The sequence below is a fragment of the Theropithecus gelada genome, chromosome 8 (assembly GCF_003255815.1).
Source record: "Theropithecus gelada isolate Dixy chromosome 8, Tgel_1.0, whole genome shotgun sequence".
Lineage (NCBI taxonomy): Eukaryota > Metazoa > Chordata > Mammalia > Primates > Cercopithecidae > Theropithecus > Theropithecus gelada.
The window spans coordinates 143,344,732-143,367,405 of record NC_037676.1 but is presented as its reverse complement, the minus strand read 5'-3'; the positions used below and the strand labels follow the sequence as shown (position 1 = coordinate 143,367,405).

General features: G+C 51.0%; 1 protein-coding gene across 3 annotated transcripts in view; it reads right to left on the bottom strand.

Annotated features, from left to right (window-relative positions):
- DENND3 (DENN domain containing 3) overlaps positions 1-17,078 on the bottom strand; it is a 69,429-nt gene extending 52,351 nt beyond the window's left edge. For 2 of the 3 annotated variants that reach the window (XM_025394782.1, XM_025394783.1), the window contains exons 1-5: positions 16,898-17,078; positions 8,943-9,222; positions 7,652-7,767; positions 4,413-4,555; positions 1,293-1,404 (exon numbers count right to left, since the gene is read on the bottom strand). In XM_025394782.1, the coding sequence (XP_025250567.1) occupies positions 1,293-1,404; positions 4,413-4,555; positions 7,652-7,767; positions 8,943-9,222; positions 16,898-16,999 (753 nt within the window). In that variant the 5' untranslated portion in view covers positions 17,000-17,078. Of the gene's footprint in view, positions 1-1,292; positions 1,405-3,349; positions 3,370-4,412; positions 4,556-7,651; positions 7,768-8,942; positions 9,223-16,897 lie in introns of those variants that run through there. The other variant, XM_025394784.1, reaches the window with a different exon arrangement.
- Between the last annotated feature and the right edge of the window lie 5,596 nt (positions 17,079-22,674).

Here is a 22,674-nt window from a genome sequence, read left to right as displayed (position 1 = left end):
AAGTCAGTGGGAAAGAAGGACTGAGTCAAGATAAGGGGGTGTGGGGCCGAGGCCCTTGTTACATCAAGGAAGCCTCACGGTGGCAGCCCTCGGAGGGAAGAGATGGTGAATGGCTCTTTTCACACTTTAAGTGTCAGGCTCTCAGTTCATCGCTCCTAGATCTGGGAAAGGCCGAGAAAGGCAGGCCTGGCTGCATGAATAGACTCTCTACAGATGCAAATTTCCCCCAAAAAGACAGCTTTGCAGTGCCATTTCTTTTTTTTCTTTTTTTTTTTTTTTTTGAGACGGAGTCTCACTGTGTCTCCCAGGCTGGAGTGCAGTGGTGCGATCTCAGCTCACTGCAAGCTCCGCCCCCCGGGTTCACGCCATTCTCCCGCCTCAGCCTCCCAAGTAGCTGGGACTACAGGCGCCCGCTACCGCGCCCGGCTAGTTTTTTGTATTTTTAGTAGAGACGGGGTTTCACCATGTTAGCCAGGATAGTCTCGATCTCCTGACCTTGTGATCCACCCGCCTCGGCCTCCCAAAGTGCTGGGATTACAGGCTTGAGCCACCGCGCCCGGCCTGCAGTGCCATTTCAAAATATGTCAAAGCAACATATTTTGCAGTAAAATACTTTGATTTTCTTCAGGGTCTGCTATCTGTCGTGGATGCTATAGCCGAGTCAGGCTGGAAAGTAAGCTACGTTATACCCGTTTAAGGAGCCCTTATGGTTGGTGAGGAGTGACTTCACCCTTGCTTTGCGTGACCTTAGGTTTTGTTCATAATTTGGAATCTTATGGCCACAGAGAGTCTGTTCTGTCGGTCTCAGGATCTCCATTTTAACCTAACGCTGGTCAGCGGTGCCTAAACTCCAAAAGGGAGCGGGCATAACAAGGCATGTCTGACCTTCCTTCCTGTCATGGCCGGGAATTTCATTTTTAAGGTTTTTCTAGGGTCCCGTTGGCCAAGAGGGAACTGTTCAGTCGGTAGGGAGGCTTAGGATTTTAGTTTTAGTTTACAACCCTATACACAAACACCCCACACACTCACACAAGAGGGAGAGGGTAGAACCAGGCGTGTCTGATCTCCCTTCCATTCTGGCCAGTAATTCTGTTTTTTGGGTTTCTCTGGGGGCCCCTTGGCCAAAAGGGAGTCCAGTTAGTCAGCTGTGGGCGGGGAGGAGGCTTAGAATTTTATTTTAGATTTACAACAGCTAGAACTTCAGAAATCGTTTTAAACATTTACATTATCTTCAACGTCTTACTTCGACTATTTGCAAAGAGAAAACAATAGAATTTTCAGATATACTTTACCAAATGCAGCGGTCCAGGTGGCGGGCTGGGTATTAAAGATAGCTTGGCAGCAAAATCTTTTATAGGACTGTCAACTTCAAAATCTTTACAGAGCTTTAGATTAGCCAATAAACTGAAATTCAGAAAACAAAAATCAAACCGCAAAATAAAACTGAGAACCCAGTTGTCATCCTTAGCGTCTCTAATCACACTGAATCTCCCCAGGGTCTGCAGCAGCGGCTCCAGGACCTTGCATAAGAGCAGAGTCACCAAGCTGTTGGACGGCAGCAGAGTGGCCCCAGGTTGGCAGTAGTGCCTCAAAGGTGGCACAAAGGGAGGTTTATTTTCAAAGGGGGAGGCCTGGTCATGCTCTGTTTCCTCATCTGGGTGCTAGTGACATGTGTGTGTTCAATTTGTGGAAAATCACTGGAATTTGTGCGTTTTTCTGTGTGTGTGTTTTACCCCAGTAAGGAATAAAAGAACAAACATCTGGAAGGAGAGTGCTTGAAAAAGTCTGTTTCCAAAATGGACTCCGACTTTTAAAGTACTGTACACAATTTAAAATTGTAAGAGGGGCCGGGTGCGGTGGCTCATGCCTGTAATCCCAGCACTTTGGGAGGCCGAGGCAGGTGGATCATGAGGTCAGGAGATCGAGACCATCCTGGCTAACATTGTGAAACCCCGTCTCTACTAAAAATACAAAAAATTAGCCGGGCATGGTGGCGGGCACCTGTAGTCCCAGCTACTCGGGAGGCTGAGGCAGGAGAATGGTGTGAACCCGGGAGGCGGAGCTTGCAGTAGGCCGAGATAGTGCCACTGCACTCCAGCCTGGGGGACAGAGTGAGACTCTGTCTCAAAAAAAAAAAAAAACTATAAGAGAGGTGGGTGTGGTGGCTCACACTGGTATTCCCAGCACTTTGGGAGTCCGAGGCGGGAAAATCACTTGAGGCCAGGAGTTCAAGACCAGCCTGCGCAAAATAGTGAGACCCCCGTCTCTACAAAATATTTAAAAATTATCCTGGTGTGGTGGTGCGCGCCTGTAGTCCCAGCTACCTGGGAGATGGAGCTGGGAGGATCACTTGAGCCTGGGAGTTTGAGGATGCAGTGGGCTATGATAGCGGCACTGCACTGCAGCCTAAGTGACTGTGAGACCTTGTCTCTCAAAAAAATTTGTCAATAAAAATTTAAAAAACAACTGCCCATACTCTGATTCCCAAAACACAATTAAATATACTCTTGCCCATTTTTTGTCCATGTGGAGACATATTTTGCATATTATCACGCTAACAGAACTGTTTTTTTAAAACTACAAATTCATGTTGTCACACTGCAATTTGAATCTCTGTCATTTGCCTCTTTTAGCTGCATTCTGTTTCCGTATTTTGCCCCTTCTAGTTCTGATCACACAGTAACGGGCACTGAGAAAGAAAGAAGCATGAAAATGAGCACATTTTTCAAGTTAAATATGTGTTTGCATTAATGTCTAGCAGGAGGATATGTGTTGCCAATCACAACACCTCCTTTCTTCCTGTCTTCCCAGGACATCTGTCTGGCCACCACCCGTTCATTTCAGCTAACAAAAGGCGGAACTAACCATCTACATTTTACAGAAGAGGAAACTAGAGACTAGTGAAAATGTTGTTTACCTTCAAGTAATGAAGATCATCAGTTAGTAAATAAAAGGGGACCATGTCCAGGCTTACTCTGTCACTTCCTGGGCACTGGTGACAGACATTCAGCAAACATGCGTATCCTCAATTCACCTGCTCATTGACTACGACCCAGTCAGCTCTCTGTTCTCAAAGATATTTTATGTCTATGGCAATAAAATGTAGATTAGACCCAAACTATGTCCAAAAGCCAGTTATATTTTAAGAAGTAAACCACTAAAGTGCTGGGATTTGAATTACGAGTCATTGATTTGAACAGTAAGGTTCCAGCTCACTCTCCATGGGGCTCATCCCTCTGGTCAAGGCAGAAGGTCTCAAATGACTGTGCTTTGCAAGAAACAGAATAGCACCAATTCAGCGATTTGCCATAGCTCATTTTCCAGCACGATGACACAAAAGGGAACATTGCTAACTGCTTTCTCCTCGACCTTTAATCAAACAAGAACAAATTCTAAGACTGTAACTTTACGAGACTCAAAAGAAACGGCTCCATGCACAAGTGCCCACTGGGACTGACCATGTCTGAACTCGGACTACAGCCTCCGAAGTCACAAAAGCATCCTTTGATAACGAGAGCCTACTGGGTTCTACACGATGTCTTTCTGATTTTTCACAAGTTCTTTACGTTCTCAGCCTTTCTACTTACTGTCAGCAGGGAGACAGTTACAGGTTCTACAAAACAAGATGGCAGGGTCTTGCTCTGTCACCTAGGCTGGAGTGCTGTGATGCAATCACAGCTCACTGCAGCCTTGAACCCCTAGGCTCAAGCCATCCTTCTGCCTCAGCCTCCCCAGTAGCTGGGACTACAGGCACGTACCACCACGCCCAATTAGTTTTTAAATTGTTTTTTAGAGACAGGGTATTGCTATGTTTCCCAGGCTTGTCTCAAACTCCTGGGCTCAAACAATCCTCCCATCTTAGCCTCCCAGTACGCTGGGATTACAGGTGTGAGCCACCACACCCAGCCAAGGTCATCTTTAAAATGTCAATAAACCTCATTGGAACAAACAGCAGCCTCCTAATATTCCCAGCTAGGAAAAGAGTTTTTCCTAATATATGCCTCTTTGTGAAAATCTAAACAAAATGAAAATCCTGCACATCAACCTTACTTCCCACAGTGTGGCTTTATCCCTTTCCTACCATGCCATTACCGTATGTTACCAGTCACAGAGAGGAGCGCCTGCTGCCGCACCCCCCTGCCCACTGCCCCCAGCCTTAAGCAGCAGCCTAAGAGGCACAGAGAACTGCCCCTCCTACCGCCCCCAGCCCCCGGTCCCCCAGCTCACTAGGGGAGGCACAGACAGCTGCACCCCCACCACCTCCAGCCCCCTGGTCCCTTGGCTCACCAGGAGAGGCAGAGAGAGCTGCCCCCCAACCGTCCCCACCCCCCAACCCCCCGGTGCCCTGGCTCACCTGGAGAGGCACAGAGAACTGCCCCCCACCACCCCCAGCCCCCGGTACCCCAGCTCACCAGGAGAGGCAGTCCTTGAGGGAGTTGTAATAGGGGAACCTGGAGACCACGCACACGGCGTAGGGCACGAAGCAGCCAGCAGCGCCCACAGCCGGCCAGGACGGCTCCCAGTGCGTTGTGCCATTGTAGAAACAGTACTCATCCTACATCAAAAGCAACAGTGACATTGTCACCTCCCCACCTTGGCAATTCCAGTATCTGTTTCCAGTTGGGTCATGTTTCAGCACAGAACAAGGTGAGAGTCCACCATCCCCACCCCGCAACGCGTCCAAGCCAGCACTGGCCCTCCAGTCAAAGTCTACAGGGTCTCTATTTGGTGCTTGCACCATTTGAGGTGCTGAGGCTACAAAGAGAGCAAGATGCATTCCTGCCCCAGAGAAGCTGACAGCCTTGAGATAAGAAGGAATGCATGATTAGAACACAGTAAGACCCAAGACACACAAAGGACTCTGCTTTACAAGGGGGGAAAATGCAGGAGCCACGCACAGGAAGCGGCACCCGCACGTGCCCAGGAGGACAGAGCAGGAGAGGAGGCCTCAGCCTGTGTGGGAGCCACAGCGGTAGTGTTCTAGAAGACCCAGAACACCGCAGGGTTTACAAGTGGCAAAGTATTTGGGGCTCACCAACTGGGCCCTGGGGAAGTGTTGTCAGTTTGGGGTTTTTTGTAGGGATGGAAGGGCATGATGACAGCTTCAGTTTGGGAACTGGCTGGATTTAGGGTACCTATAAGACATCCAGGTAAAGGGAGACGTCCAGGAAATAGTCAGCTACATCATTCGTTTATCTAGCAAAATTTAATAAACATCCGCTTTCCGAGGGTCAGTCTACTCAATTCCAACCCTGCCTGCTGCTGTGTCATCTCGGGCGGGTCTTTTAACCGGTCTCTGTCACCATGTCTCCGTCTGTCATCTCCCAACCTCATTCACTGTGGTTAGGATTAAATGAATGACTCTACACAAAGTGCTTACGTCATGCCTGGTGCTGAGCTGCTCATGCGCATGGCAGCTGCTGCTATTGTTACAGTAGCCGGGGGGAACTGCAGCTACCCAGACACAATATGGTTCCCACCCTCAAGTCACGTAGTGTCAAATCACGTAGTGTCGGAGGAAAGGCAGAGGAGAGTGTATGAGAGGGGCTGGGGCTGTGTTATCAATAGAACGATAGTTGCGGGCTGGGCATGCAGCTCACACCTGTCATCCCAACACTTTTGGAGGCTGAGGCAGGATTCCAGTAGTTCAAGATCAGCATGGGCAACATAGCAAGACCTCATCTCTACAAAAAATAAGAAATATTAGCTGGGCACGGTGGCGCACACCTGTGGTCCCAGCTACTCAGGAGACTGAGGTGGGAGAATCACTTGAGCTAGCCCTGGAGATCAAGGATGCAGTGAGCCGTGATCGCACCACTGCACTCCAGCCTGGGCGACACAGAGAGACCGTCTCAAAAAAAAAGAAAGAACGATAGATATAGCAGTCATCCGGATACATGGTGAAGAAGGGGAGGTGAGTGCTGTGGGGCCTGGGGACACCCCGAAACTACACAGCTGCTAGGAGGGCAGGAGCGGGGCCAGGCATGCCCAGGCCAGGCTGGCAAAGTGGGAACAGTGGCATCTGCTGTACTAACGCAAACCAGAGGGGCTGCTCCTTTGTTTAACATGTGTATTTAATGATAATGAAAATAACATGCTCACTGCTCCTGGTAGGTGTTACTTCACAGACAAACTCCCAAGGTGCTTTTCTGAAAGATCCAACATTGTGGATCCTTTCTCATCTGGAACACCGGCTACATGGAGGGGCAGGATCCTCCACCTTCCTTTCATCCCTCATTAACATAACCCTGGAAGAAAGGCCAGGCACTGCTGGCAGCCAGGTCACAGAGGCAGACACCGGTCCCCTGCATGCACCGCCCGAGATCTGACCGTGGTTCTGCTCTCAGCACACTGTGAAAATGACCTTTCCCAAAAACATAAGGTTATGCATTCAGAGCATCAAGTAGTAAGTTTTGCTCCTGCATATTCATTAAGAACATCCGGGCCTGTCAGTGCTGCCCCATGAGTTTCCAGGGACAGAATCCACGTGATTATACCTCACACCTCCCAACACTCAATGTCACATGTGTCAGCACGCTTCTATCAACAAAGAAAACACGTGCCCTGGGCTCCGAGGGAATCCAGGCCAGCCACTTCTCTCGACTGCATGGAACTCACAGACTTCCCTTCATGGCACCAGGGCACCTAAACTAAGGCTCTGGCTCACTTTTTGCTTCGGGAAACCCTCTGGATGTGTGCAGCTGGTCACCCTGCACCTTTGGATACATCATTTCCCCTACAAGTTCCCCAAAGGCCCTCTGACTCACACACGGCCCTACCCACACAACACTCACAATATGTGACAGACCTAATATGCTGTAAAGTCCAAACCCCAATCGCTCACACCAAAGACAAAAGGCAGAAATAACCCACAGGTCCATCGACGGATACATGGAGAAATAAAATGCGGTCCATCCAAACGATGGAATGTCATTCAGCCACAAAAGGCCACGGGGCACTGACACATGCGTCCACGCACAGGAACATCAAAACATGCTAAGGGGAAGAAGCCAGACAAGCAGGCCACGTGTTGTAGGAATCCACTCACACGAAGTGTCCAGAATAGATACGTCCAGAGACAGAAAGGGGATTAGCCAGCCAGGCGCAGCGCTCACACCTGGAATCCCAGCACTTTGGGAGGCTGAGGCAGGTGGACCACCTGAGGTCAGCAGTTCGAAACCAGCCTGGCCAAATGGTGAAATCTCGTCTCTACTAAAAACACAAAAATTAGCTGGGTCTGGTGGTGGGCGCCTGTAGTCCCAGCTACTCAGGAGGCTGAGGCAGGAGAACCACTTGAACTCAGGAGGCGGAGGTTGCAGTGAGCTAAGATGGTGCCACTGCACTCCACCCTGGGTGACAGAGTGAGACTCCATCTCAAAAAAAGAAAAAAAAAAAAAAAGCCAGCAGATTAGCCATCACCAGGCAGGAAGGGGAAGCAGGACTGAAGCCTTAATGGTATGGGGTTTTCAGGGATGATGAAAACGTTTTGGACCCAGACACTGGTGGCGGTTGCACAATGCTGTGGATGTACTTAATGTTATGGAACTGCACACTTTAAAATGGTTAAAATGGTGAAAGTTGTGTTATGTGTATTTCACTATAATAAAAAATCTAAACCCAATTTCAGAGGGGAGTAACGGGAACCACCTACGTGCAGGGGCCGGTAGTACTGGGCCACCACGCCGTAGGTCCTATTCCCGCAGACATCGGTCAGCACCAGGAAGTGGACGCGATCCTCCTTGGGTTCAGTGGCCACGCACACACCCCCTGCAGGCAGAAAGAGACAAAGAAGAGTCCTGTTCTTGCCATGTGGCCTGGGTTACCCACGAGCTGGTTACTTCACAGTGCTGAGGACACACCTCTCCAGTCATCAGTGGCAGCGCCTTCATGTCCAAGGTGAGTTCATTCTTCCGATCATGCCTCTGGCCATCTCTCCTCCCTGTGTCCCTCCCCACACAGCAATTTCTTTACAAGCTCTCAAGCACCTGCTAGCCAGTGCCAGTGCTTGCTGGGCGCAGCCGCCCATCTGGCACCTGTCCTGAGTTTATAATCCCTGTGACCAGGAAATAGCACCAAGTTCTGAGGTGGGTGCTTATGCTAGGTGCTTTGTCTGACTTTCCTGAAGGCCACCAGAAAAATAAAGCCCCAAAACGCAAGCTCACCTGTTAACCGGAACTGGTGAGCCTGGGGACTAAGTGCAGGCCTGTGCTTCTTGCCCCAGTGAAACGGAAAATAGGAGGTGGGAGGGGGAAGCTCAGGCATGCTGGGGTGGAATAGTTGCAGAAGAACTGGGTATATTTTTAACCCACCTGCCAACCACTGCAAGACTTCATTTTAAGTGGAAGGGGAAAAGCCTTGAATGCACCAGGAACAAATAGTTTTACCTGGCAGTCCACACAGCCTCCCTTCCAGGACTCAATTCTCCAAAACACCAGGACCGCACTCAATGATTTACATTTCTTTCAGCTTTAAAATCCCCAAGGTAGGTCGAGCGGTGGCTCACACCTGTAATCCCAGCACTTTGGAAGGCCAAGGCGGGTGGATCACTTGAGGCCAAGAGTTCAAGACCAGCCTGGCCAACATGGTGAAACCCCATTTCTACTAAAGACATAAAAGCCAGGCGTGGTGGTGGGCACCTGTAATCCCAGCTACTTGAGAGGCTGACGCAGAAGAATCACTTGAACCCAGGAGGCGGAGGTTGAAGTGAGCAGAGATTGTGCCACTGAACTCCAACCTGAGCAACACAGTGAGACTCTGTCTCCACACACACACACACAAAATCCCCAAGATTTAGAAAACTAAATCCCACACAAGAGGAGGCAGTGAGGGTCCCTGGCTCTGCCGCTCGCGCCACTTCCCTTTGCCTGTGGGTTTCTGGGAACAGATCACTCTAGGCGGCCGGCAGCAGGAGGCCCCTAGTGGTGCCCACCTCCTAGACATACCTGGAAAGCACAGCTGGGGCAGGGCGAGGAGGTCCACGCCGCCAGGGACGGTGACATCCTCAGGCTCTGGCACTCTGGAGGGCCCTGAGAGGCCTTTCCACTGCTCTGGTCTGGGCCTCTCTCTCTTCTTTCTGAAGGAGCGCCTCCTGGTTTTACCGAGAGTGCCGCAGTTTGCACCAGCCATTTGACTGTCCCCTTTACTGATAAAAGGAGGCACGAAAATGGACAAGACCTCTGGATCAAGAGCAGAAAGATGTTTGACTCCCTTTTTCTGAGCAACCTAAGAAAGGGAAAAATAAGAGTTACTTCTTGTTCCAGGGTGCCCTTTCTGTCTGAGCTTCACTGTTTTTCTCCTCCCCTCGGTGCCCACAAACACTAGCGCCTCAGCACTGTCATTCAAAGGTGTCACTGGTGTGAGTGGCTTTTCCCACCTGAGGCTCCTGACAGTAAAGGGCTCCTGGGAAGCGTGTTTTAGGAACCTGCCAAGCCCTATGATCAGGGAAGCCATGTAGCCTCGCAGAGCCTGGCTCTTCAGCTGTGCACATGGACAGCAGGACCTTGCCTCCTTCCTATAAAGCACTGCGGTCCAACCTGGGGACTGGGATCCAGACCTGAGCTCAAGTCCTGGCTGTGCCTCCACCTCCTGGCAGCAAGCTTCTTTGTCCCTTTAAGGGGCGAGTACAGGGAATAAGGGAGACAATGTAGGTCCGGTACTCAGCCCAGTGGGGCTGCCAGGAGCCCATGGATATACTTACTGTTCAGCCCGCCCTGGGTGGGGGGCAGGCTCTATATTGTCAAACCCCATACACACATTTACCAGGGCCACGGCCTCTGCGCCCCTACCCGGGCCGGTGCTGCCTCCTTTCTACCACAGGGATCTGGGAAGATGCACGGGGTGAGAAACGGCACTGGTGGGTACAGAGGAGACACGTGCCCTTCCTCGGCTGACCAAAGAGCCCTCGAATCAATAAAAGGGAGGCATTTGGCCTGTCTCCACTTTAACTTGGCATAATTTTTGTTTTCGCCTTTTTTCTTCCCATCCTTCCCTAAAATAATATAAAGCACATGGGCTGTCCCTTCGATCTCTCTTCCATGTTACTACTATGCCCAATACAGCTCCTCGTACCGAGCTAGGACTAAACAAATACTGCTGCCTGGCTGAGTTCAGATCTTTCCAAGGTGGGTAAGCTGCAGTCTGTGAGCAAGAAGGAAGTAGTTCCGGTGCTAACCTAGCCTGAAACAGCAAAGCCTGAAGCAAGAGGCCCTGGGTACCCAAGGCATGGAGAGACAGGAAGCGGCCGAGGGCAGGTAGTCAAGGGTCTTTAAGGGACCCTAGAAAGGACAGCATTGCCGGGCACAGTGGCTCATGCCTGTGATCCCAGCACTTTGGGAGGCCAGAGCAGGAGGACTGCTTGAGCCCAGGAGTTCAAGGCCAGCCTGGGCAACAAAATAAGACCTCGTCTCTACAAAAAATAAAAAAATTAGCCAGGCATGGTGGCGCATGCCTGTGGTCCCAGCTACACGGGAGGCTAAGGCAGGAGGATCGCCTGAGCCTAGGAGGCTGAGGCTGCAGTGAGCTGTGATCACACCACTGTACTCCGGCCTGGGTGAAAGAGCAAGACCTGGTCTCAAAAAAAAAAAAAAAAAGGAAGGAAGGAAGGAAAGAAAAAAGGAAGGAAGGAAGGAGGAAGGAAGGAAGGAAAGAAGGAAGGAAGGAAGGAGGAAGGAAGGAAGGAAGGAAGGAAGGAAGGAAGGAAGGAAGGAAGGNGGAAGGAAGGAGGAAGGAAGGAAGGAAGGAAGGAAGGAAGGAAGGAAGGAAGGAAGGAAGGAAGGAAGGAAGGAAAAGAAGGAAAGAAAGAAAGAAAGAAAAAAAGGATAGCACCACCACCCAGAGAAATGGGACCGTGGCTGATAGAAAAGGCACAGCCAACACTCAACATTCCAGTAAGACGCAGCAGTGATAAAAGGGGAGCTCTTACGCTGGAAGAAATTTCAACAGCGGCAGCAGTTTCCATCAGTAAGCACGCTCTAATCTCTATATGGCGATTTGCATGCTACATCACTCAAATTCCGTCAACAATTGCGTTACATTTGGAGAAACAAATGTATCAGTAGGAACCAGGACAAAACATGGGAAATCCATATTACTGTATAATGTAAAAGCTCTAGTGTAGCTCGCATTAAAGAAGTCCATTTCCTCAATTACATGTCACTTTCTCTAAAACTTTCCTATCAGAATTGGACGGTTCTGACCTAACAAACGGAGCATGTTCAAGGCAGCACATGAGATGGGTGAGCAGCCCTCCTCCTGGATCCTGGAACTGCCTTGATCCCGCCTCCCTTCTGGTTTCCCTTGGTCTGACAGCTCCTCTCTGGCCCCCACAGACCCTTTTCAGTCCTGCTTACATGTTGCGACTCCCAGGCCTGGGTCCTTCGCCTTCCTCCTGGAGGACCTCAGCACTCACAGCACAGGCCCAAACGGACAGCCCAGAGCCCTACTCCCAGCCTACACCTCTTTCCAGTCCCAGGCTCCCTCTGACTGCCTCCTGCCACCCTCACAGCACCTCTGGGGTCCCTTAAACTTACAGTCTCAAAAGTTAAGCTCCTGCTAGTTTCCAAAAAGCCTGATCTTCCACCTAAGTTCTCTGCAACAAACACAGTGCAGTTCAGGTCTTCAGAGCTGGGACTCCAGCCCCTCGGGCCCTGCCTCCATCATGCCCCACCTGCAGACCCACACCTCAGCCACTGGTCCTGGAGAGCCTCTCCATCAGCTCGCCGCTGCCCCACTGCACCATGTTTGCACGCCAAGCACCTGCATGACCCGTGGCTCCGGGCAGGTAGCGAGTAACCAGAAGCAAAGCCTTGGAGGTTTCTGTCAGGAGAAGAAGGAAGACACTGCCTCCCACCCAGCCCAGGGCTCCCCACTAGCATCTGTGTCCACTCTCTCAAAGAGGGACGTCCTTGTCTGACTACAGACCAGATACTTTGTGGCCCCAACCCAGCCCTGAAGCATCACAGTACCATCCCCACATTGAAGAAAGCATGTTTGTGTCGCCACGTCATGATACTACATCTTCCCATGTGTCATACGTGGGCATGAGTCATAGGACAGTGCACCCCTGAGCAGCAAGCCAGCTCACTCCCTAAGCCAGGATGCCCCCAGAGCCAAGCATGACTAAGCCCCCTGGGGTTCTCAGGACACACAGCACCTCTGCAATGACCCTGCTTTTACCCTGCTTTCCCCTGCTCTTCCATGGGCTCGGGGCCCAGCCCCTCACTGCTCCACCTGCGCTGGGGCAGACCCTCCACCCCCCACACTCACTGAAGAGGGTCTTTGCCACCCTGCAGCCAGGACCACAGGCTCCTCCAGGCCTCCACCTCCCAGCTCATCGCCCCCGGAGCATCTCGGCCCTGCCCAGCGGTATTCCACTACCTTCCATTTGAGGAGGTGCGGTGCAGCAGAAATTGTGTTGTATTCCTCTCTGTCCCCACATTTAGCAGAGAAGATGACTGAGGCGATACTGTTCCTCATTCACACTCCTGGCACCTAGGATCTCTTAGAGGCACTCTCAGCCTGGACGGAATATTGGTTCGGTTGACTTGACTAGTTCAGTTGGTTGACTAGAGTCAACACCCGACCTGTCATTCCTCTAGTTATCTCTAGTCACTTATAATGATGTGCCCCAGATCCAATCAACTTGGCATTCAGTTGCTCACCATACACCTGTTTTTTCTCAGGATGAAATATCTGTTGTCTTTTCTGAATGGACAAGCAATACAATCTCATTTTGAAAAATAACAATATAAAGGCCAGGCACAGTGGCTCATGCCTGTAATCCCAGCACTTTGGGAGGCTGAGGTGGGCAGATCACCTGAGGTTGGGAGTTCAAGACTAGCCTGACCAACATGGAGAAACCCCCTGTCTACTAAAAATACAAAATTAGCCAGGCATAGTGGTACATGCCTGTAATCCCAGCTACTCGGGTGGCTCAGACAGGAGAATCACTTGAACCTGGGAGGCGGAGGTTGTGATGAGCCGAAATTGCACCATTGCACTCCAGCCTGGGCAACAAGAGCGAAACTCCATCCCCCCCAAAAAAATAAATAAATAACAATATAGAAATAATGAAGGAGCTAATAGAAAGGGACGACATACTTTGTACAGGGTGGCTACATCCTTCCCATTTTATGCATTTTTATGCATTTTATACATTTTAATGCATGTATAAATGTATAAATTTGTTTCACAAATGTAGTAATCCTACATAACAGGTTCCATTAGCTGTTTTAACTACTCCATGTGGCTGACCTCCCTATTCACAACTGTGCAGTATCACAATAACACAGCATGTGTCAACTCAGTCATGTATTGACCCAGCCTCCTCCCAAGAGATGTGTGGGTGGCTCTCAAGTCTTCACCACACTGAATAGAGCAGTGACACACACTTGCACGCACCCAGTTCTTTCCCTAGAATAAATTCCTGAAAATGGAAGTCTTGGCACAAGAGTGTTCAGAGGTTACTTGGTGATATAAGCTGTGGCTGCCCTCAGCCACCAGACCCCACCACCACTGAGATGCTAGTCACCTCTGCCAGTCAGTGGCAAGACGTGAGGTCATTTCCCGTTCTTCTGTCCCGGGTGCGGACTTACTAAACCCCTACCCAATCATCATCATTTTGGTTTTTAAAACTGCTAATTAAAAAGCAAAAACCAGGCCGGGCACGGTGGCTCAAGCCTGTAATCCCAGCACTTTGGGAGGCCGAGGCAGGTGGATCACGAGGTCAGGAGATCGAGACTATCCTGGCTAACATGGTGAAACCCCGTCTCTACTAAAAATACAAAAAACTAGCCGGGCGTGGTGGCAGGCGCCTGTAGTCTCAGCTACTTGGGAGGCTGAGGCGGAAGAATGGCGTGAACCCGGGAGGCGGAGCTTGCAGTGAGCCGAGATCACGCCACTGCACTCCAGCCTGGGAGCACAGCGAGACTCCGTCTCAAAAAAAAAAAAAAAAAAAAAGCAAAAACCAGAACACTCTAATTTACTTGAGTCACTTAATTTCTAAGTTAGAACACACAGTGGAATTCATCTTCGCTATAGGATTGGCCATTATTAAGGGGATAAAACAAATTCATAGATTTTTTTTTTACTACTCTCCAACTGTTTAGTTAGAATTAAATGAAATTTAAAATCCAGTTTCTCAGCTCACTGGCCACTCTACAAGCTCAGTGACCACATGGCCAGTGGCTATTGTACTGGACGGTGCAAAGAGAGGACACAGACTGCCACCGCCCAGGAAGATCGGCTGGCCGGTGCTGTTCCGAAACTGAAAGTCAGGATGATGTCCACTAAAAACCATAATAATGGAGCTTCACACGCACAAATTATGCAGGTGACCTGCACTATGGAAGGTACTCAGAACACTTTCCACCCCTGTGTGATGGATTTGTGATGGATCCCGTCACACCTATGTCTAGTCTCCATAGCAACTAATAAAGGGGTGGCGGTGAAGGCTCTATATTAAAGGGGTGGAGGGGAATGTAACTAACCACAGTAACTAACATCAGTCTACGTTCTCAAATTCTCCGTCACCATTCCCAACAAAACAAACACTACTCCCCCTTCTAGGAAATGAAACAAAAAGGGCCCTCCGCTATCCAACATGAAGCTGGATATTCCTCATACCTCTGGACCTCTGTTTTCATGTGTCATCAAGAAGGAATGCCTGGGCCACAGAGAAATGGGGATTTGTAAAAGTCAAGGTAAAACTTATTTAAAAGTCTTGGACATTCAGGCCAGGTGCGGTGGCTCACGCCTGTAATCCCAGCACTTTGGGAGGCCAAGGTGGGCAGATCACAAGGTCAGGAGATAGAGACCATCCTGGCTAACAGGGTGAAACCCCATTTCTACTAAAAATACCAAAAAAATCTGCTGGGCATGGTAGCAGGCACCTGTAGTCCCAGCTACTCGGGAGGCTGAGGCAGGGGAATGGCGTGAAGCTCCGGGGAGCGGAGCTTGCAGTGAGCTGAGATTGCACCACTGCACTCCAGCCTGGGAGACAGAGCAAGACTCCACCTAAAAAAAAAAAAAAAAAGCCTTGGACATTCAAAATAGAACTGCCGGAAAAAACCTAAATAAATAAAATCATGTTTGCTTAACTATAACATCAATGTTGACCTTAAAAGTAGGATGGATCCAAGAAATTGAATCCATCCCCTAATGCTCCTTATTTTCTTAGTCCTTCACCATTTTTCTCTCTGCCCTTTGCCAAACCCCTAACAGAATCAAAAGACAAAGTAAAGAGGACAAAGTTAAACATGCACAGTAGCACACTGTCCATACTGTCACTTAACCTGGGAACATGAAAATGTTGTAGCGTGTTTAGTTCAGGAATGCACCATTGGCAGGGCGCGGTGGCTCACTCCTGTAATCCCAGCACTTTGGGAGGCTGAGGTGGGAGGATCACTTGAGCTCAGGAATTGGAGACGAGCCTGGGCGACACAGTGAGACCTCCTCTCTATTATAAAATAAGAATAATAACAAAGAAATAAAAAAAAAAAAAGGAAAGCACCACTGCAAATATTCCAGTTGATTCACTCTGCTCTCAAAAGACATGTCTCACACCAAGCAACTAATACCATGTTGTAACCGCCCCGGAGGAAAGACGTCCAACAGCTGAGGAGACCACAGCAGCAACTAGGTCATTTCCTATTCGAAGAAAAAGGAGGCAATGCCATTTGGCAAATTCGAGGTAGAGAGACAAATCAATTCATGACGTTGCGAGGAGACAGAGTTCAAACGGGATCTACTGACATGACAGGGCATTGAGGGGAAGGAAAGGTTGAGGGAAACGCGGAAACTATTTCCATAGGAGAAGGTTTTTTCACTGAAGTCGAAACTGGCTTTGTACTGACGCCTAGCAAGGGAAACTCCCTGGACACTCACAGACATTCATCTGGTTACTTGCAGGAACATTCGCCTTTCCAGGTGACACCCTCTGCCCTGCAGTCTTTATTTTCCCTGGATAGCCCAGCGTCATTTAAATACTCAGAAGCCTCTCTGCCTTTCAATGCTGTCGTCTGCAAAGAGATGAACGGACCTGTGCAGACCGCTGGCCAGTGATGCCGGGATCTCCAGGTAACATGACCCAGTCACTGTGTCACAGACAGGCGGGCCAGGAGGAAACCAGAGCCACAGATGGATTCCAGGGAAAGCCAGCGTTACAGAATTAGGAAAAGCTGGGGAAGAAAAAGGAAAACGAGAATTTCCAAAACTGTCGCTTTCCCAGCAGAAGGGAGATGAAGTTGTCACTTTGGCTGCGAGCGTGCAGAGATGGAGGAAGGGTTGGGGGTGGGGATGGTACTGCAAGTGAGAAAAATAGCTATAGGCTTCATTGCAAAGCGGTTCATGCAGAATACGCGAGGCCGGCGGCTAACTCCAAGACTTGCTCTCTCATTATTCCGTTCTGGTGCAGAACCCACTACGCAGGTGACAACACATCCCAACATAAAGAATGAAATCATTCAGGGCTGGGCCCGCTAGACCGTGAGGCTCCGGCGGCTTTCGCCCGTTGTCTGGTGCACCCCACCTTCAGCACCTGCCCAAGATGGGGGCGATTGAAGACAGAGGCCCCAGAGACGCTCCGAGGCGAGGCACCCCCAGATTCCCGGCTGGCAGCCCAAGTTCGCAGCCGAGGGCCCAGGGCGGGGAGAGGAGGGGAAAGGAAGGAAGGGGAGCAGGACGCTGCTCGGGGGCACCTGCCTGAGCTCAGGCGCGGTCCCCGGCCACAGGCGCGCAGGGTCACTGCCGGGGGACCGGGACTCAGCCCTCGGAAAGTCGGACTCAGCCCTCGGAAAGTCCGCCCCAGCCCGCGGGGCACCCGGGCACCCGCTCTCCGACTACTGCCCCGGCTGCCGCCTCGCGGCCCACGTCCGCCTCAGTTTCCCCTCCCGCCCCTTACCTGCTCGAGACCTCGGAGGCTGTCCCGGGGGGCGCCCAGCAGCGCGCACAGCTCCAGCAGCCTCGAGGGCAGCGACAAGTGCTGCGACGCAGCCTCCGCCATGGCTGCCCGCCGCCCGCTGCGGGTACCGCGCTCGGGTGCCTCGGCTGCTCAGCCGCCCGCAGACCCCTGGGGACCCGCCGCGCCGCCTGGGGTTCGGGTGCGCTGCGAGCGCCGTCCGCGGGGCGGGGCTGGAGGCAGGGCCTGGAGGGGCGGGGCCCGAGCCGAGGCGGGGCCTGGAGAGGCCCCGCGGATCCCGCGGGGAGACAGAGCTTGGGGGCGGAGCTTGACTGGATGGGGAGGTCCTGGGCGGGGCCTGGAGTGGCTGGCCCGGCCCCAGGGACGGGGACTTAGGGGCGGGGCCAGTCCTGGGGCGGGTGCTGCTGGAGACCCGCGCGCGGTCGTCATTTCCGAACCCGCCTGCGGGCCCTGGCGCGTGCGCGGCGTCGTAGCACGCGCCCCCTTCCTTCGGCCCCGCCCCGCCCCCCGGCCGCCCGCTCCCTGGGGAACCGAGGGAGGAACGGGCGGGGTCCTCAGGTGCCCGGCGACGTCATCCAGCCCCCAAGGCTCCAGGGCGCAAAGGGTCCCCTGATCTGGCAGTCCCCGGACCCACCCTGGAAAGCGTGGGGGCACAAAGGCCGGACGCGCCGCCCGCCGCCGCCTCCAGGAAGGCCTCCCTTGCCAGGACAGCAGGAAGGGCCGGCGGGAAGGGGGTTGGAAAGATCCACTCCTGGTTAATAACTCTGCCGGGTTAACCTAGGGCCGGCCACGTCCAGTACGGACTTTAGTAAAATTAAGCAGGAAAGGGAGCAGGGTGGGCGCTGCTAGAGGGAGGCTTCAGGACTGAGGGTCAGAGGCCCAAGGCCTGGCAGGGCCCTTACGTCGTGAGCTCCAGGGAAGCTCCAGCTCCATCAGCTTGGCCTGATGACCGGTGGGCCACGGGCCTCTTCCAGCCTCAGGCTGACCCCAGAGAAAGGGCAGCCCACAAGCCCTGGAGGCCGACTTGCTGCCTGGTCATTGCTGCAAAGCCTGGAGGGGGCCCAGGCTCAGTCCCCGCTGACCTTCGGCTCCCTTTACCCTGCCATAGCCATCTGTGTAACCCAGGGGAAATGATTCCAAAGGGACTTCCACTTCTGATAATCTATGATTCTGTTTTTTAAAAAACAAAACTAAATTGCTTAATGTCAAACATCTGTCATCAGCTGAACAGGAAAAGGAACAGTAGGTACAAAGCAAGGCAACATCAGAAAGGGGAGCCCTGAGGAATGTCTCCCTCCTTCCGCAAGCTGGGTGAGGTCGTGACTGCAGCCTGACTCACCGGTTTTCTTTTGCTTACTAACCTAAAGATGGTGAGGATCTCCTGGTTCTCCCTCAGGCCTGGAGGCTGCCTGCCATGGGTGGCTCTCATCGGTGATCTGAGGCCACAGTTGTTATAGTCTCCGACTTCAAAAGAAAGACCGATTTCACGCACAATTGCCTGTCTCTCTCGACAGTGGCATCGGTTTTTTGTTGTTGTCTTTCTGTTTGTTTTTGAGACAGAGTTTTGCTCTTGTAGCCCAGGCTGCAGTGCGATGGCGTGATCTCAGCTCACCGCAACCTCTACCTCCCAGGTTCAAGCGATTCTCCTGCCTCAGCCTCCAGAGTAGCTGGGATTACCCACCACCACACCTGGCTAATTTTTGTATTTTTAGTGGAGATGGGGTTTCACCATGTTAGCCAAGCTGGTCTCAAACTCCTGACCTTAGGTGATCTACCTGCCTTGGCCTCCCAAAGTGCTGTGATTACAGGCGTGAGCCACCACGCCCAGCCTCGGTGGCCTCATTTTTAGCAGCCTCTGCAAAGCGCACAGTCTGAGTCCATCGCCCAGAGTCCCCAGCATGCAGGAGAGAGGCTCTCAGCCTGGGCTGGAGCCATGAGCTACTCCCTGAGGGCCTGGATCTGGCTCCTTTGTGTGTTGCTGTGTGACAGGTGAGCTCAACGGCCCTAAGCCATGACTTCCTGAGGGGCAGTGGTCAAGATTCAAGGAGGTAAACACATGGCAGCTCTTGCCACAAGGACCCAGTGAGGCTCAAGTGAGAGCAGGTCTCTGCTGTCCCTTTATTGCCAGAAGGCCAAATGCTTTAAGGAAGAGAGCTCTGGCCAGGCACGGTGGCTCACGCTTGTAATCCCAGCACTTTGGGAGGCCGAGGCGGGCGAATCACAAGGTCAGGAGATCGAGACCACGGTGAAACCCCGCCTCTACTAAAAATACAAAAAAATTAGCCGGGCGCGGTGGCGGGCGCCTGTAGTCCCAGCTACTCAGGAGGCTGAGGCAGGAGAATGGTGAAAACCCGGGAGGCGGAACTTGCAGTGAGCCGAGATCGCGCCACTGCACTCCAGCCTGGGCGGCAGAGTAAGACTCCGTCTCAAAAAAAAAAAAAAAAAAAGAAGGAAGAGAGCTCCAGCAGTGCACAGAGCTTACAGTTGACTCCTTTAGGCCCCCTTTTCCTCCTCCTTAAAACCAGATAATTGGGCCAGATGACCTCTGAGGGGCTCCCAGCTCTGCGCTTGTTAATACATTCCTGTCTCTCGTGCCACAGGTCCTTCCAAAGTGCCTACAGAAAGCTTTGGCCCATCCTTGAAAAATTGCTAATGGGTTTGGAGATACAAGGTGGAGATGACTAGCAGTCAAGCTCAAAGGTGGAAAAGTCACATCGAGGCAGATGAGCAGATGAGGGGACCTAGAGAAGAAGAGAGGGGCATGGAGAGCCCAGCCAGCAGGAACAATTGCCCCGGTAGGCAGCACTGCCGCACATCAGAGTCAAGGAAAGCAAAGCTCAGACTGGATAAAAGAAACCTGCAAACACAGTCAGTGCTCACTGCATGTGGGCTCAGAGCACGTGACCCTCCTTCCCTGTGTATTCCTGTGAAATGGGTTTACTGCTCTAACTCTCAGGGACACTGAAGATCAAACAAGAAAATAGAAATAAACATAATTTATAAACCATAAACTACTGATACCAAAAGAGGGGCGAGCTCAACATTGCGAATGTGCTGATACTAAACGGTTCACTTTAAGATGGTCTTACGGTGTGTGAATTTCACTCGAATAAATTTTTTTAATGGAGTTTATGGGGATGCTGCAGGATGTCAATAACCTTTGGACATTTTAGCAGCACTTTAGGCATTAAAATTATTTTTTTTTAAATATAGGATGAAGGGAAAAGCTTCTTGACATTGGATTTGGCAGTGATTCCTTGGATATGACCCCAAAAGCACAGATAACAAAAGAAAAAATAGTTAAATTGTCTTCATCAAAATTAAAACTTTTGTACATCAAAGAACTCTTTCAAAAGAGTGAAAAAGTCACAGAATAAGAGAAAATGTTTGCTGATCATATACCTGATAAAGAATTAATATTGGGAGCCAGATGCAGTGGCTCATACCTGTAATCCCAGCACTTTGGGATGCCAAGGCAGGCAGATCACTTGAGGTCAGGAGTTCCAGACAAGCCCAGCCAAAATGGTGAAACCCCAGCTCTACTAAAAATGCAAAAAGTAGTCAGGCGTGGCGGCGGGCACCCAGCTATTCGGGAAGCTGAGGCAGGAGAATCGCTTGAACCCAGAAGGCAGAGGTTGCAGTTAACCAAGATCATGCGACTGTACTCCAGCCTGGGTGACAAAGTGAGACTCCATCTCAAAAAAAAAAAGAGTTACTATTCAGAATATATTAAGAATTCCTACAACTCAACAACAAAAAATATCCAGCCCAATTAAAAAATGGGCACGGACCCAAATCGACATTTCTTAGAAGACACACAAATGGTCAATAAGCTCATGAAAAGATTGTTTAACATCACTAAGCATTAGGGAAGTGCACATCAAAGCTAAAATGAGATACCACGTCACACTTATTAGATGTTATTTTTTAAAAATAACACAACAACAAAAAATAAATGTGGGCGAGGATGTGAAGAAATGGAAACCCTTGTGGACTGTTGTTGGGGATGTAAAATGGCACAGCTGCTGTGGAAAACAGTATGGCAGTTCCTCACAAAACTAAACAGAATTACCACATGACCCAGCGATCCTACCTCTGACATATACTGGAAAGAACTGAAATAAGGCGCTGGAACAGACACTTGTAACCCATGTTCACAGCTGCACTATTCATAGTAGCCAAAAGGTGGGAGTAACCCAAATGTCCATCAGTGGATGAACGGGTAAATAGATTTTCTTTCACTGGCAGTAAAAGCTGTGACTCTGGAGGCGACTGCATTTCACACAGCTCTCCACACGGGTGAGTGCACATCTGTCTCGTCTCTTTCCTATGCTGTGTCTTCAGAGCTAGCTATGATATGACATGTTGTGATATGTACGTATTGAATATACGTCTTTCACATACAAATGCAACCAGTTTATTGAGGGCTTGATGGAGGATGTGGAGTGTGGGGGAACGGTCTTACATTTCCAATTTAAAAATCTCAACAACAACAACAAAATAGGGGACAGACGGGCAAGAGTTTTGGTGTTCTCTAGAGCAATGGCACTCTGTCCCTAGAAGAATGGTAGGAGCGGGGCATGTTCGTATGTCCTTGAGGTGTGACCGCACATGGGCACACAGTAGCCCAAAGCACATCCCAGCCGGGAGCAGTTCCTTTTATGGGGCCGCCTGGGCAGGAGCCAAGGTGCTGGGTTTGAAACAAAAAGGAGTGACTGTCCCACACTAAGTAACTCACCAAACCTCACTGACCTCAGTTTTCTTATCTGTAAAAAGAGCAATGCGGGGCCTGGCTCAGTGGCTCACGCCTGTAATCCCAGCACTTTGGGAGGCCGAGACAGGTGGATCACCTGAGGTCAAGAGTTTGAGACCAGCCTGGCCAACATGGTGAAATCCTGTCTCTACTGAAAGTACAAAAATTAGCCAGGCATGGTGGTTCATGCCTGTAATCCGAGCTATTCAGGAGGTTGAGGCAGGAGAATCGCTTGAACCCAGGGGACGGAGGTTGCAGGGAGCTGAGATCGAGTCACTGCCTCCAGCCTAGGTGACAGAGCAAGAGTCCATCTCAGGAAAAAAAAGAAAAAAAAAAAAAAGCAATGCCTACCTTGCAAGGCTGCTGGGAAAATCAAATATGCCAATAGATGTGGACAAGCCCCACACAGAGAACGGAAAGCTGCCTGCGTAACTATTATATTAGAGGGTTTGGACAGACTAGGGAGCTATCGTACCTGCATTAAAGGTCAAACTTTGGGGCATCTACGAGACCCATCACAGTCTGGCCTCAAATAAGTGTTCCCATCGCACCTCTCCTGAACAACTGTGACTCACCCACTGTCCCCCTAAACATGCCCTTCCCTGCAGGCTGCCCAGGACACACTTTTCCTACTCAGTCTGAAACCCACCTACTCGTCCTTCCAGGTCTTGCTCAAACAGCACCTTCAGGGGAGCCGTCCCTCCCCTCATCCCCAACTCTGCCGGTGAGAAGTGGGGCTCCCCCTCTAAACTCCAGAACCCTCCACCCTGCATTCCAGGCGTTTCATTCGCAATGGCCTGGTACAAATCCTGACCCGATATTGGTAAGTATTTGACCTTGCACAATGCGTGGAGTGTCACAGAGACCGTGGTCGGTGATAAAGGTGCAATCGGCGTTGCCCTCTGCTGTCATCGTTCACAGAGATTCTCCACAAGGGCCGGTCTCCCACCTTGATGGTGAATGGGGAGCAGGTGAAGTTGACACACATACCCCAGAGAGCACAGCC